Genomic DNA, 17,198 nt, shown 5'->3' with positions numbered 1-17,198 from the left:
TCAATGCATGTCGGTTCAGATCAACTCGTCGAAACCCTAGATGTCATCGCCAGAGGCGGCATCTAGGGCATTTTGTAGTAGAACCGATTAACAAAGGGAGATTGAAAAATCGCTGATATATACAAATAGATCGGGAACTCAAATTGAAACTTACTTGAAGATAATCTACGAACAAAAAGAAGATTTTGACCCAATACAAAAAGAAGTGTGGCTGGGAAGCTTTAGTTTCTAGGGTTTGTAGAGAATATTGAAGCTTGAGAAAGAAGATGAATCAATATAAGGGATTCGAGCGACGGGTGACCCAAATCCAGATTTTGACCCAATATAAAAACGGATCCCGTGTCCAATATTGAATGGAGTATTGAGAGTGCTTCCCACCTAAAAGTTCCACCATAACATGCCAAGTCAGCAATTGGTTCCATCATCACATGCCACATGGCCCAAATCCTTTTCATTTATTAATATATATAGATACTTTTAAAGCACACATTGATAGTAATCTTCATAAAATAAGCCCTTCAAATAAAACCAAAAGTCAACATAACCAGTAAATAAGGAAAACCCACAAATAAAGAAACCCACACTTGTCTTTTGCTTGTCCTCAAGTAAATTTGTTTTTCACTTTCACGTGGATCGAACAAAAGATATACTTCCCATTCTCAAAACTCAACCTAAGGTCTAATGTCATGCTCGGTTCTCACAATTTACGGGTTGTTTAACGGTTAAATGGTTTTTCGATTTTAACACATAAAATGGTTACTCAAGATTAACCTGCCCTTGAAACTAACACACCATGCATATCTCTCACAATGTTCTCTCCTCTTGGTTTAATATATCACTAATAATGATGCATTAGCAGTTTTCAAGTAAACTGATTAGAACATGTATCCGTATAGGCTTACAACTCAATCATTCTCCACCAATTAACACGAAAACAAAGCACAATTCAAAAGGTCTTTAAGGGTTGTAATGGGGCTCGGCTAAGGGTATGGAATGAGATATTTTCAAAGTGGCCAAGATGATGAAAACTCGATTTTTATTACATCAACTGCCGAAACAAACTAAACTACAAAACATCAAACTACAAAGCAAAATTTCGCCTTTTATTCAATAAACTACTAACACTTGTTTTTGTGCTTTTTCACAACAATTTCCCACTATTTGTCATGGTATTTTCTGAATTTTGACTTTTTTTCGCAACACTAGAATAAATTAGAAACTTACAAAACTAAATAATCCTAATATCGAATTTTCATCATTCGGGTTAAAATTAAAAAGGCTTAACGGGTCAATGGCTAAGTGGGTTGGTCAAACGAAAGGTTTAGGCTGGCGAGTAAGAGATTAGTTTCGGGTAAGGATGATATAAAATGGTGTAAAAAGAAAAGGTTTACCTAATGCCTTAATCATTCTTGTGCTCGTTATCGGTCAATAGTCTAAAACGCATCAAAACTTGCAAGGTCTATAATATAATACGTGAACTAACGTCACACTCAAACCAATAAATATATATATGTATGATATATGTAAGTGGCTCAATGTCTCACGTGAAAAGGGTATGATGTGTGATATGCAGAACACATTAGTTTCTTAGGCGGACTATTCCCAATTTGACCACCCACAATTTTTTTAAAATACCCGTTAAATACCCATCATGCTAATGTTCGAAGCTTGACCGTGATAAAAGACCAAATAGGTTGTGCAATCCCTAGTTAACTTTGTTAATCACGCTTTTTAGAATTTTTATAAACAATCAACAAGTCTACTTTTAAAAACCTTAGTTTATGCTTTAAAGCTCAAAAGCTAGATTAGATTAGAAATGAGTGAGTTTTATTTTGAGTTGGGCTTTAGATTTAGCAATTGGGCTAAAATTTTTATATGGTTTATCAAATATTATAATTTTTATTTAATAATTGATTGAATTAACGGTTTATTCGGTTATCCAAATAAATTCAATAACCAAATAAAAAAAGTTGTGGAACCAACACCAAACCAAAAACCAAAAACCAAATTCAAAATTCGATTTCGGTTAAAAACTAAACCGAACACCAAATTCATTATTCGGATCGGTTTTTTCGGTTACGAACTTACGATTACAGTTCGGTTTACGGTTTTTATTCGATTTTGATTTTTTTCTGAACACCCCCACCACGAAGTGGGTTAGGGTACCGTTCACTAAACTCCAGCTACACAATTTTCAATTTCAACAAGTATCATGCTCTCAAGTATGGTAATTATCAAGTAAATTACACTAATCACGAATGGATTATTACCTCTAACCGCTTGTGTGCCCATGTACGCCTCCACAGAAAACGAATTAGACATGTCGAATGTCGGAGGCGGTGGTCGGACAGCATATCGTTTGTGGAAACGATGGGGTTGGGCGATTAGAGGTGGGTGGTGAAATGGTGGTCAGACGTTTGACGGTTTAGGGAAACAATGTGGGTGGGCAATCAAAGGTGGGCGGTCACCTGGATGGTCGGAGGAGGTGGTGGTTGTTTGGGGAAACGATGAGGATGCAGGTTTCGATTTGGGGTCAGGGTTGATTTCAATGTGTAAAAGACGGTTTTGCCCCCATTCCAGTATATTTCGTTAGACATATGTCGAAATATACTAACGGTAGTTAGCTGAGGGACTCAATAGTGTAACAAAATTAGGGATGGCAAAAAAGCCCAAGCCCGACGGGTATACCCGAAACCCGAAACATACGGGCCGGGTATACCCGAAGCCCGATGGGTATGGGCCGGGTATGGGCTTAAAAATTGGAAAAAATCGGGTACGGGTACGGGTATGGGATTTAGTGATACCCGCCCGATACCCGACCCATTTACCCGAATAATACCCGAAATAAATATATTATAAATTTCCATACAAATAACTATATTGGTATCCAGAAAATTATATTTTTTTCTTTTCATCTTACCCTATTCTACTCATAAAGAACACAAAAAGTCAAGTAGCAACAACACCATTATTAGATCGAGATCTTGTTCTTGTAGTGAAGGTAATTTTTTTCATGTCTACCAAGTGCTCAACCAAATGCTTTATGTATTGTATATGTTTTGAGTTATTGTTTTCAAATGTTGGAATTAAAGATGATAAACATGTCTTTTATTGATCCTTGTAATGCTACACAAAGTATGTGAGAACAGAGAACAGATACGCCCAGTGGAATAAGTCCATATGTATTTGGCAACTGCTTAGTGACCAAATAACTTATTTTTGAGCATGTATATTCGAAATGGAAGTATTTAATCGTTTTGATTTAGTTTGGTATATGTGGTATGAATATGATATGGAAGTATTTAATCATATTTTCATTTCTTATAGTTATTAAAATTGTAAACTATATAAAAATCAAAGTAAAAATTATACATTTGTCCCAACGGGTATTTTTAAGAAATTAACGGGTATACCCGATACCCGCGGGTATGCCCGATACCCGACGGGTAATTACCCGACAAATACCCGATGGGTAACGGGCCGGGTATGGGACAAAAAATTACAACCGGGTACGGGCCTGGGATTATCAATACCCGGCCCAAAACCGGCCCATTGCCATTCCTAAACAAAATGCAAACCACAGGAACTCAGGTAGCGAGATTTTCAAATTGGGGACGTAACTTGATCCTGCCACCATACCTTAGAGAAGGAAATTGCACTTTACACTTATTTTTATTATATTTTGAATGTATGAACTTATTTTTAGGCTCGAGTCCGAGCTCGTTTAAGTTTGGTTCGATTTGAGCTTTTAATGAGCAATTCTCGAGCAATTTCCGTGCGGCTTAGCTCTTTTACACCAATAGCTATGTCATCTTGGTGGGGGTTCAAGAACATAAGACAACACAAAGGTTAAAACTTCAAGAACATAACATAAACACAGTTTCACCGTTTTGCGACCGCGTCAAGAGCCTGGCATAATTCAATGGACGTGGACTCACGGTCAATAGGTCGACCTCATACAATTTTTACCAAGTCGTATTGATTTTCGTATGCAAGTTTGGATACCCATTTATGTTGTAGATTAAGCCTTAAAATACGAGGGAAACTACAAGTGGTAAAATATGCAGGTCAGTCCTAAGGCACGAGTCAAAAGTGATAATTTTTGTATTGGTCGGACCCAAACCCATTTGACCAGTCTCTTTTTTATCATTTTTATCCTGATAATAAATGACCCGAATTGATCCATTCATGCCTAAACAGGCGGTAGCTTCAAATAACGCATGCATACCATGAATTAAGAAAAAAAAAAAAAAGACTAAAATGAAACTGGAAAGCAGGCTGCTTGAATTTTATCTAATGTACTTCAGAGAATTAACAACTAATACAACAACAATTATACCAAATTCCACATCTCAAAATCTCCTCTCTCAAACTAGTCATGTTTAACCGTGTGATGCAATCTAAAACATAAGTTTCAAATAAGTTTCTTCTTGTGGAAGAATCGCTTCAAGTACCATACCTGCAAAACCGAAGCTCCAATGCACACGCCAAGAGACATGATGCTAAACCAAGCCACACGTGCGTTCGTCTTTTCACTCACTTGCCTCATCTCTGCCTCCCTGTGTTTGTACATCCAACAAACAATACTTTAGTTTTCTATAATATTACTTGATAAATATTCGTTGAATAATCTCATATTCCATGCATTTTAACTAAGATACCCTTCTACCATAGACCAGAACAAACCAATGTTTCGTAACAAGAACGGTCATCAAACCGGTTTCAAAAATATTTTAAAAATTACAAACATATATAAGAGGGAAGAGGGGGGGATTATAAGAAAACATAAAAGAGACTTGAAAACTTCTAATAAACAATATTTTTTTATTTTTATTTTTTCATTCTTTTTACATGCTACTAATCTTCGCAAATTTAAAAAGAAATGTAGAATGACGAGCTACATATATATACCTTGTTTCAGCTACATATATTTAGCTTGTTGATCTACATATAAATATTTTTATTTACTTTTTTGTTTTTACAATACTAACCTTATAATTAAAAGTAATGAAAAAAATAAAAAAAAAAATTGATTGTTTGGTAGTAGTTTTCTCAGTTTTTGAGTCTTTTGTGGTTTACTCATAAACCTAACTCTCTATATATAAACGATAAAAAAATATGGAACTACTTTATCTTTTGGTATGGAATATGGATTTGCAATGTTAAAAATATTTGAAGCCTGAAGTATTAAATCATTTAGTAAATAAGATTTTGGAAGGTAAAAATACATAAATACATAAATAAATAAAAAAATTGAAATTTGATCTGAACAACAGGTCCGATTCGCCGGTTTAACCGGACCGACAGATTCAAATGGAGAAAGTTCAAATTATGTAGTCGATTCCCACCGATCGGCTAGTCCGGTCCGGTTCTCAAAAACATTGAAACAAACAAATGATTCCTATAAAAGAGCAATAATAAATATTTAAGAAATAAAATTTACCTATTCTTCAAATAGATCAAATTTTCATGGATAGCTTCCACAGCACCTTCAAGTTTTGTCAGTTCAAATTCGACACCCTAAAAAGAAGTATCATGTGTAAATACGGATTAAATTCAATTTAAATATATAAAAATTAGCTTTAAATAAAATGGGTCGAATGGCTTAAACTGTATACAAACGTTTACAAAGTACTAGATCGTTTTTACTTTAATTTAATTTTTTGGCAACCATGTAGTTTTAGATAATAGAAAAATGAAAACATACAAAGTGTAAGGCAGGTCAATTATTGACCCGCACTAAAAAATGATCCGTTCGACCTGAACCCATTTAGCTCCATTACCCAACCCGCCCATTGTCACCTCCACAGTAAACTAAATTAAGTTCGATTGCAGCAGATAAAGATAGTAACCTCAATCTTCTCTTTCTTTGCAACAGCGTCCCAATCTTTTGCAGCAATACCAACTCTCCAATCAAGACTAACGGAAAGACGATTACCAGCACGATTATTCCCGTCTGCCCAAAAACATGCCAAGTAGTTGCCAGATTCCGTAGTTGTAAATGCAAATTGACCATGAGTCACGTTCTCTTTATGATGTAGATTGTTTCCGTATGGCGAGGTTACCTTTGAAAATGTAACATCTATCATTTATTTATTTATTCACAACTCTCATGATGCAAGCATCATCAGAAAACAACAAATTTACAAATCTATGCATGATATATTTCTGGAGAACAGTAAAAAGTATACCCGAAACAAAATTCAACCCCAATCCCCAATTCAAACCGTAAATTTCATGCTCCTAAACTATAGAACAACATTTTGTAACCATCCAGCTATTCAAATATTGAAGTCACTTTCCAATTTAAGGTTCTTATAGCCTTCCATTGTGAATTTTTGTTATCTTAAATTATTCAAATAGGTGGTGTTAATATCAAGAATTTCCACGCAAAGAATATATTATTGATTTTCTAAATTTAATTACAGCTGATTTCACATAAGTGTACTGATTAAAAAACTAAGTGCTGGTTAATAAGACTACAAAGTACATTGAGAAGATGTGGGTTTCATACAGAGGCGTCTCTAAGAATTCATGTACCCTGTTCGAGCTCAAAAAAATGTGCCCTTTCGTAATGTTCTATTATTATTTAAAAAAAATCAAGTTAGTATTGGCTCAATAAACCTAATGCCAAGTGGGCTAAATACTAAACCATAAAAATGATTTGTAAATGGGCCTATATTGGAATTGGTATGTATTTACTTCTTTTGAAAAAATAATGTGTATGTATCGAATTTTTAAAAAAAATCGTGTGCCCTTCGAAATCACGGGTCTTGTGGGAGGTCCTCCCCGCACACCCATAAAAGCCGCCACTGGTTTCATACTCTATATAGGTTGTACTATAAAGCGATAAAATAAAATGCCTCAATAAAACTTGATGTATTCTATAGCAAATTAATAAAACGTTTGATAAGAGCATAGGGAGCACATTTGGTTTTTAAAGGGGTGAGGTGTACCAAGGCAATTAGAGTCCCGGAAACTGAAGGGTGAGACAAAGACACCGGCCTCTGTGTGTGAGGCGCCCGGTATTCAAGAAAATACTTATCGATTATTAAGCTTAACAAGTTATAAATAATTATAGGATTTCAGTCAATTGATAATTTACATATAGAAAAAAAAGTAAATACCATTCTACAAATTTAATAGAAAATCTAACATAATCAGCCTTTATAATCATCCAATTAACAAAAAGCTAATAACAAATAAGAAAACTGTTTAGCGATTTTAGTGTCATCAATCATTTGATGTAATTGAGATTTACACAAGACCAAAGGGAGTATAGGTTTATAATCTAGTGTGTGTTAGAAGGTGTGGAGTCCGCACTCCTATAATCTAACTAATCTCGGACCCAACATATGGCACCATAGTTGTCAATAGCGATCACTATAGCACGCTACGTAGCGTATAGACCTAGTGTCGCCATTAGGGTTGTAGCGATGTGATGGATGGCGAGAATAGCGGCACTCTTTTTTGTTTTTTTAATATAAATAGCAATTAAATATAGCTATAAAATAGCTAGATTTTAGGTTTTTGTTAAATATACACGTAAAATAGCATATATACCTGGGTATTTTGATATAATATACATATAAAAGTAAAAAAAAATCTAGTGTATCGCTATTTATAAAATAGCCACCCGCTAGTTATTGTTATTCGCTATGTAGCATATAGGTACCTTATCGCTATTTGTCGCTATTTGCCATTAACAACTATGTATGGCACGGTCAAGTATGCATCATGACACATGGTTAATTTTCCCGCAAAAGTATAATGAGGCATAAGTCATTTAATACATGTCTTTTAATCTTTCCTATTTACATGCTATATTTAGATATATTTTTATATCAAATTTAGTACCCACCAAATCTGAATTAGATTTGGTTACCAAATGAAAAGAATTTGTTTATTTAACTTATATTCTTAATCTCTTTAAGCAAGTAGTTCTTCTAGAGACAAAGATCCCAAATATAGCTTGTATGCCACCAAAGTGTGTGTTTGGATGTTGTATGAAATAGCGTTTGGAACTGTTTCTAGTTCTTAAAAGTTATAATAATTAGTTTTTGCTTACTAATATCACTCTAAGGCCATGGGGTGTACTCTAACATCTAGAGTGTTAACAATGACATGGCATGTTAACTAACATTGCAAACCACTCCCTTCTTGTGTTAAAGTGCATTAAATGAGTTATGTGTTAACATGTTAAACCATTTCCTTAGAGTGAGACAAAGTAAAATGAGGAAAAAAAGTTGATGTGTCACTTAGGTGGAGTTAAGTTAGGTTAAAGTATACCCAAAGCCCTATTAAATGCACCACACCACATCATCAGATTCAACATCATGCATCCTTCTAATCAAGCTGCATACAACATTTATCCTTTTCTATTCCTTCATTTCAACTTCTAATTCATCCCATCACTCATGAATCACAATAATCCGTTTCTACGACAAACACGTAATCAACTCCTGCTTTAATACCATCATGTATCATTCTAATCAAACTGCAATCAACATTTACCTCTATCCATTCCTTCAATTAAAGCTAGAATTTAACCAATTACTCATGAATCATGATAAATCCGTTTCAACGAAAAACATGAAATCAATTCCTACCTAAATAACACTATGTATCCCTTTCTATTCCTTCAATTCAGCTTCTAATTTAACCAATCACTCATTAATCACAATAAATTCGTTTCAATGAAAAACATGAAATCAATTCCTACCTAAATAACATCATATATCATTCTAATCAAGCAACAATCAACATTCATCCCTATCAATTCCTTCAATACAACTCCTAATTTAACCAACACTCATCACAAATCCGTTTCAACAACAAACACTAAACCAATTCCCCTAACAAAACCACTTCAATCACCTACCTAACTCACCGCACATAACATCATCATCAACTCCAATTTTGACCAATCGAAGTCAACTAGGTCAAGATCTGAACAACTCCTAACAACAATTCGCATCGAAATTATCAAAATCATGGAAAAAACTCAGATCGACGGTTACCTTGACGGAAATCGTGGCGCTAGGGTGAAGATGCGAGTCCTCTCCATTGTTAATCAGTGCGTAATCAGCGAGAACGACGACGTTGTTGTGAATATCTTCTGATACACACTTTGTTCCTGAATCAGGTAGGTCTAGCCAGATAGCTTGTGTTATGGTTGTGGTGATGCACCACCATGTGAGAGCGATAATAGCTCTGTAGCTCCAGCTTGCCGCCATTAAAGTGGTGGTGAGTTGCAGGTGAAGAAGAAGGAGATCTGAAGTTGTTGTAGTTTGTTGAAGATTGAAGTTGTGTTTTGTATAAAAGTATATGAATATATTGGTTTGCTTGTTGAAGGAAATAAGTTGGACTTTGATGTCTAAAAATGTGAAACTATTTATTACCCTTTTCTCCTTTGGAAGACAAGGTGACCTAAATTGGAATCAAGAGGATTTTTGAAAGATTTGGTTTGGTTTTTATAAAAATAACTAGCCCAACTTTTGTGGGTGGCTAAACAACAACTAAACACATAAAATAATTTAAACGTAGAATCGTTAAACTTTGATTTGTTAAGCCTAATATTTTAAGACACTGCACGTCCAAAAAGTACATCGACATAATGTTCGTTACACATTAAGTTTTACAAAACAAAATATATATAGTAATAATTGTTCCAAAACTGTTACCACACATACGACATGCTTGGTAACGATATTAATTGTTTACTTCTGACGCCATCTGTCAATAGATACATCCCCTAGGGGTTCGGATTAAGAATTCGCAACGTGTTTTGATCCCTATAATATCGCAGCAAGAACTGAGCTCCATTTTCCAACCCAGCCTGCAGCATGAAGTTCCGCCATCCTCTGAAAGCATACCGAGGTCTCCCACATGCCGTTTCTTGCCGGATCTCTAGTGTCATTGAAAACCCGTCTCCCACTGCTCATGATTTTTCTTAAACGATATAACCTTTTTACATTTTTCAAGAATATGTTTTTTTTTTTTTTTTACATTTTACATTGCCATTCGGATTTTTCAAGGTTAAAGAAAGATGTAAAAACTTTTGGGTATCTTTACCACATATAATAATCTAGAATGGTTTAAGTAGGTTTTTAAATTATTAATTTTGTTCATCTTTCTATTTAATTAGCTTTTTAATTAATTTTTATAAATAAGGTAAATCAATTTTGGAGTAACTTATTATGGAATTTATTTAAAATTAATTGATTCATTACACAATTTAGGAAATATACTTTATTAATCAAAAGAGTTTCTAATATACAATTTTCAAACATTCCAATCTTGAATGGCAATGTAAAATGTAAAAGATTATATCATTTAATATATTAAACTAAATTTCGTTTTGATGTGAACATGATATGATAATCATGGGTGAATGGGTGGATTAGTTATTTTATTAATAAAAACAGTTTAAGAACTCGTGAATTTCGCGGGTTAGTAAAATAAAATTTCTTCATTACTACTACTGACATTAAATATTATAATTTTATACACGGTAAATGACAACCGAATAGATTAGATTACGACGACAAATTGAAATACATGAATACGCAACGATCACAATTCGTTGAAAATCTCTTTATAAACCACATTAGTTGTTTCTGTAGGTTTCCCGATGTTGTCAAGTATTAGTAGTTTGACCTCATCTCTTGATTTCACCCTTGATAAAGCAACATACAATTGACTATGAGAAAAGACGGGTTGTTACACGGATGGTCTTAGAATAAATTATATTATTTAAGATTGTTAACATTAACTTTGAAATGAAAGAAACGCTTCACTACCTATGTAAATATTAAATTACAATGAAAACATTTTTAACTCATAAGCAAATGAGTTAAAGCAACCACCTCTAATGGCCTATTAAACAACTCAAATATGTAAGAACAATAATATAACTCGAGTTAAAGCAACCACCTCTAATGGCATGTTAAACAACTCAAAGATGTAAAAACAATAATAATACATGAATAACTCTGCCGATATGAAGCTAGTGCAAAAGAGTAACAACTTTTTAAAGAAAATATTACTTCCTCTATTTACAAAACTATAACATGTTTCGCGTTAGCATAACCAAGTTTGACATATAATAGTAATACGTTTGACAATCCAAAGTCAAAAGTGTACTTTTAGACGGAGAAAACTTAATATATGGGGATTCAAAATCTGTTCATCCATATCTATTGTACTTACTAAACTTCTTGCACATTTAGCATAATCCTAAATTACTAATTACAACATAGATTATAGCAAACTTACTAAACTTCTTACAACTATGTGATTTACCAACTCAATTAATCATCGACAAACAAATTGCCTCCATCCAAACACTCCAAACTACATACCATCGATTAAAAGCAATTCCATGTACCCTTCATAAACTTTAAAAATAGCTTATCTGACAATTAAATGCACTTGTTCTACAAAATAGTAGTATACAATTGTGTTTATATATATAAGAGCATAGAAAATACACTATATTGATGGAAGTGGTCTCTGGTGCTGCTTAATTTCACATTAAAATGGTTGGTCAACTGAGGTGATCATCTTGCCTTTAATGCCAAACCCGTGTATAGCCATCAGTATGCCGTTTAAGCCATGGACATTAAGATAAATAAAACTTGGTGGAGTGATGTGTGTAAAATGCAACATATAAATTACATCAAATGAGGCATAAAACTAACCCTTTTTAAGTACTAATGTTGGAAAAAGAGTGTTTTTGTCTTCCTTTTGTATTTTCAGGATGAAATGAGCTCAAATTCACAAAAGAAGCAAAAAGACAGCTAATTCTAACAAAAATACAAGAAAAGGAACAAAAGTGGATTGCCCGAACCCTCAACGGCATCCTCCCAAGCAGAGAAGAGAAGTCAGAAGACTGAACACGCCCCGTGCTCAGCCAGCACGGGGCCGTGCCCAAGAAGCAGCATAAAAGACAAACCTATAGAAGCTTCTATTGCCCACCACAGGGCCGTGTCCAGTGAGCACGGGGGCGTGGCGAAAGTACAGCAGGCGCATTAATTGTAATTGCGAATTACAATTAATGAAAAGAGAGAGTGTCAGACGGGCACGGGGGCGTGTCCAGCGGACACGGGGCCGTGCCCAGCCTTCTGTTCAGCCTATAAATAGGAGTGCTTGGTTTCATTTCAACTCATCCCTTGGCACACCACCTCTCTCACACTTCATCCACCATCCACCACCATCACAACACTATCATCCACCACCATCATCCATTGTCCATCATAGAGTGTGTGAGTCGTCTCGGGATCCAAGATTGATCGTAAGAGTTCTCTACAATCAAGGCCATGTTTGCCTAAGTCTCTTACATCACTTGGTGAAGACAAGTGTTTAGTATAATACTTTTTATTTTTAATCTTTTGCACTTTTTATTTGGTTTTGTATTAATGACTTTAATAACTAGTTGCTTATGTTGAATGTGATCTTTCCTTATCATTTGTCCGTGGTGTCTTGGCATTATTTTACTGTCTATATAAAATAAAAGATTTTCACCATTCATATCTCCACGGTCTATATGGAGGTATGTTGGCTACCTGGTCGGGGGTTAAGGGAATGGTTTGGTAAGGGTCTTGCCCTTGTTCAGCGTTTAGAGGTCCTGCAAGGGACCTGGGTCAAATTTAGTAGGATCTCCTTCAATGCCCATAGGTATTGGATGGCGGGGATCCAAACCCTTTGACCCCCTCATAAGTTAACTACTATTAATACTATAACCCGGCTATTTAGGACTGTATCCCTGCTGACTCAGACTACTTAGCCGAGGGTAACGTCACCGCCAAAAGCGGGGCCTACCACAATTTGCATTAATAACTTAATTCATTATCTTCCAATAATCCAGCCCTTTAGGATTGTATCCTTGCTGACTCAAACTACTGGGTTGAGGGTAACGTCGCCTTCAAAAGAGGGGCCTACTACAATAACCAAGATAATCTCTTAAACAAGTGTAAAAGTGCGAAAATAATCAAAGGTTATACTAATACACAAGTCGGATCCAAGTGATTCATCTTGTCTATCTGTTTTTATTTTATTTTATTTTTCAGCATTTAGTTAGTTTTTATTTTCTTAGTTTAAAAACCTTTTCTAACTTTTTGATTTGATTAGACGTTGAGGATAAACCGGTACTAAAAGCTCTTGTGTCCTTGAACGACCTCGGTATCTTACCAACACTATACTACGTCCACGATGGGTGCACTTGCCCATATGTGTGTTTAGTGTTAGTAAATATCGTGTTTTATAAATTTAAAACTTGGCTGAAAGTGTAAAAAGGGCTTAAAATATACATCTAAATTATATAACACCTCACACACATCAAGTTTTTGGCGCCGTTTCCGGGGACATAAGGATTTTAAGAAAGTTAGGAATCAACGGCCTAATCATATTTTTATTTTTCTTTTTAATTTTTTAGGATTTTCTTAGTTTTTCAGCTTCTGCAGAGCTCAGCACGGGCCGTGCCCGCTGAACACGCCCCCGTGCTCAATCATTGGAACTGGCAATCCTGTTTTAAGTCAGACAGTAAGCTGAACACGGGGCCGCGCTTACTCAACACGCCCCCGTGCCCAAAGATTCTCTTACTGAAAACAGAACCGTTAGATCCCGGCGGTTGGTAATTTCTGACATAAACATGAGTGATAGTAATTCTTTTTACTTTCGGCACTCTTATGGTACGTGGTGTCAATTATGTGGAGGCGAACATGAAGAATTAAAATGTTACTTTCTAAATTATAGGCCCCACTATATAGACCCACCAATTCCTTGTAACCTTAAGAGGGGCGAAAGTAAAAATAAGCACTATCTCTCCCTCGAATGCGCCCAGCCAGATATTCTAGGGGAAATGCTCCTTGACGAGTTATTTCAACTAGAAGAGCTAATTCTAAATTGGTCAAAAGAACTTAGGAAGGATTTTATTGATCCGCCCCAAGACGATGACCATGAAGAAAAGTTGGAACCGCATTCCGACAACCTCGTTGCTCCCAAAAATACCTTCATACCTAGAAAAGACTTGGACGATAGTCGTCCCTGTGCCGATTGTGCCGTGAAGGACTCTCCATCGACTTCGTTCGGTGCATACATAGACCTGAGCGATTCGGCATACACCTTCTTTAACGAGAGCCCGGAAAAGGGTTGGACTTGTCCACATAGAATGAAAATAGGAATTACCCTCACCGACAACCTCTTGCGTTCTCGCCTTAGTCTAGGACAATTAAGGTATCTTAGGCACTTTGGGGTTGTTCCATCCAGTAAGGAACCACCCGATATCAACAAGATCCTTAGGAACAACAAAACTCCATAAGACAGCCTCCAGACACGGGGCCGTGTCCGGTCAACACGCCCCCGTGCTCACCTAAAAGATTCTCTGCTGATTTTGTCAGAATACGGACAAAATGTGTCAGGATTTTCTCTGCACACGGGGCCGTGTCCAGCGAACACGGGGCCGTGTCCAGTGCGCTGTCGTTTTCTTTAAATGCAGCCTGATTCCTGCTCATTTTTTACCACTTCACTAGACAGAGATTCCTAGGATCTTCACTCATACCATCCTAGAGAATGGCCAGCAGAACAAGCGGATCATCTTCAAGAGGTAACCGACACGGGAGGAGGTCATCAACAGCAGAAGACTCTCTTGTAAACTATGTTTACGCCCTAAGGGAGGCTATTGATGAAATGACAGGAGTGGAGGAAGCGTTAGTGTACCGTATCAATCATCTGACGGTGGGACTGGAGGGTTGTCTACGAGAGGTGAACCTCTTGCACCAGAGGTTAAACCTTCTCGCCTCCCTGCCCTTGGTGCCTGTGATAACCCAAAGGGCGTGGAACGTGGTGCCCGAAGTCATCATTCCGGCCGAATGGTACGCCATGCACCCTGAGCCTCCGCAAAGGGTCCCAGTGAATGTGCCCCTCAGCTGCAAGTTGCTGAGGAAAATGAAGCCGCCTTCTTCCTTCCAAGGGAGATAGAAGAATGGCTTTAAGCGACATCTAGGGAACCATCGGCCGAAGGTCCTACTATATCGGGAGATTACTCCCGAAATTTTCTTAAAAAGTAGAACCCTTTATGATAACCTCGTGTACCTTTTGACCTAGCTAGTTAAGTTTTAATTTTATTTTATTAGGATTTATATGTATCTCTCTATGGATTAAATGAAATGATGGTTTTTAAAGTTTGATGGTTCATAATGAATAAAACACACTCATGGTGGTAAAGGATGACAAAGGGAACGAGAAAAATGGCCCCATGCACAAGAACAAGGCAACCCGACACAAATTTCTCCACTACAGAAGGCTCAACACGGGCCGTGTCCAACCAACACGGCCCCGTGCTGAACCCCCTGCAGAAAAATGCCCAGTTCAGGTAACTGGACACGGGCCGTGTTCACAAGACATGCCCCCGTGTCCAGGCTTCTGTCTCATTTCTTTAATTATTGTTACTGGCACCTGAACACGGGGCCGTGTCCGGTCCCCACGGGGCCGTGTCCAGACTGCCAGTAACATAAATCTTTGCTTTTTAACACCACATTACACATCCAATCAATCTAAAAATTTATTTTTGGACACATTGAGGACAATGTGTAATTTAAGTGTGGGGGGGGGGGGGGGGAAGCTAAAACCTTGAAATTTTGCAAGTCCTAACAACAAGCCTTACACAAAACTCTATTGGAACCGCTAAACACCCCAAATTTTTTTCAAAAATTTTCATTTTTACTTGTCTAAAGTTTAAGTTAGGAATCCTAAGATTAATAAGGTTATATTTTTACAATTTTACAACCGAGAGCGTCGTGATAACAAGAACCAACATAAGAAAATTATGAAACGGCATGACAAGCTTAGTTAAAATTTGATTATATATGCTCGATCACATAAAAACCCATTCCCACAAAAGTGAGTTTTGAGCCTTTATTGAGCATACAAATTTACATCTTTAGACTAAATGCTCATTTTTCGTTTCTTGTGTGAATAGCCGTTTGGTTCTTACAACTCTAGAACTTGCCACGACGATTCATTCCCGGTCCTTATCAACTTAAACCCAAAATAAGTAAATGATGGAGGCATTAGGACTAACCATTTTTCTTTCTAAACCATTATTTTTCATTTTTTTTACCACTTACCCAAAATCCCCCTAGTTAACCCCTTTGAGCCTAAACTTTTCATTTCTTTACCCTAAAACCCTTTTTACCCACCAAAAACCCTTTTTATTTTCACCCTTTATTTTAGTAACAAGCTCGGTTTTTCGTGTGACTAAAAAAAATGATGAAGTTAGAAATAAACAAACAAAGCTATTAAAAACAAAAGCTTGTTTGGAGAAATACTTCAAAATAAAAAGTCATTAAAAACAAAATGTTTTACGAAAACCGACGCTTTTTACGCTTTTCGCCCTTTTACTAACCACTAACCCAACCACCCACCTTTAGCCCAAGCCTAACCCTTTACCCAAAAAGTCCTCTTGATATTTACAAAGGTATATAGTTAAAAAGGAGGAGGATTGATTGCTTGGCAAGCTTATGGTAGGAATAAGTTCCATGCCGCTCTCGAGTGACTCACTAAAAATACACCTTCGGCCGAGTGTTGAGTGATTTCTCCCGTGAGGTATGTGAACTTGTATATATATGAAATTTTAAAAAGGCATGCTATGCCCAAATAAGTAATTTCTCTTATGAAACGTTCTAGATAAATCATAACGAATAGGAATGTAAATACATAAAAATAAAACCCAAAAAAGATCTTGGATTCCCGACACTCTATGACAAGCCAAAAACCTTCTCTTCTACCCATTCCATTTGGGAGTGTAAGCCACATATTTAAAGAGTTTTGCTTGAGGACAAGCAAAAGTTCAAGTGTGGGGGTATTTGATGTGTGTAAAATGCAACATATAAATTACATCAAATGAGGCATAAAACTAACCCTTTTTAAGTACTAATGTTGGAAAAAAAGTGTTTTTGTCTTCCTTTTGTATTTTCAGGATGAAATGAGCTCAAATTCACAAAAGAAGCAAAAAGACAGCTAATTCTAACAAAAATACAAGAAAAGGAACAAAAGTGGATTGCCCGAACCCTCAACGGCATCCTCCCAAGCAGAGAAGAGAAGTCAGAAGACTGAACACGCCCCGTGCTCAGCCAGCACGGGGACGTGCCCAAGAAGCAACATAAAAGACAAACCTATAGAAGCTTCTATTGCCCACC

At 36.3% G+C, this 17,198-nt stretch overlaps 1 protein-coding gene across 1 annotated transcript; it reads right to left on the bottom strand.

Annotated features, from left to right (window-relative positions):
- Positions 1-4,261: 4,261 nt before the first annotated feature.
- LOC110936462 (transmembrane emp24 domain-containing protein p24delta3) lies at positions 4,262-9,399 on the bottom strand. Its single transcript, XM_022178854.2, has 4 exons — positions 9,021-9,399; positions 5,853-6,065; positions 5,444-5,520; positions 4,262-4,559 (listed from the first exon to the last, which is right to left on the bottom strand). The coding sequence occupies exons 1-4, from the start codon at positions 9,234-9,236 to the stop codon at positions 4,415-4,417; spliced, it is 651 nt and encodes a 216-aa protein (XP_022034546.1). The 5' UTR covers positions 9,237-9,399; the 3' UTR covers positions 4,262-4,414.
- Between the last annotated feature and the right edge of the window lie 7,799 nt (positions 9,400-17,198).

This window comes from Helianthus annuus, chromosome 4 (genome assembly GCF_002127325.2).
Source record: "Helianthus annuus cultivar XRQ/B chromosome 4, HanXRQr2.0-SUNRISE, whole genome shotgun sequence".
NCBI classification, from domain to species: domain Eukaryota; kingdom Viridiplantae; phylum Streptophyta; class Magnoliopsida; order Asterales; family Asteraceae; genus Helianthus; species Helianthus annuus.
This window is presented reverse-complemented; position numbering and strand designations above follow the sequence as displayed.

What these genes read in the sequence shown, in the direction of transcription:
- LOC110936462 (XM_022178854.2), bottom strand. Translation starts at nt 9,236, where the DNA reads ATGGCGGCAAGCTGGAGCTACAGAGCTATTATCGCTCTCACATGGTGG. An exon ending in GCGCCACGATTTCCGTCAAG is followed by an intron (nt 6,066 to 9,020) that starts GTAACCGTCGAT and finishes ACATTTTCAAAG; the next exon opens with GTAACCTCGCCATACGGAAA. An exon ending in TTGATCTATTTGAAGAATAG is followed by an intron (nt 4,560 to 5,443) that starts GTAAATTTTATT and finishes GTACAAACACAG; the next exon opens with GGAGGCAGAGATGAGGCAAG.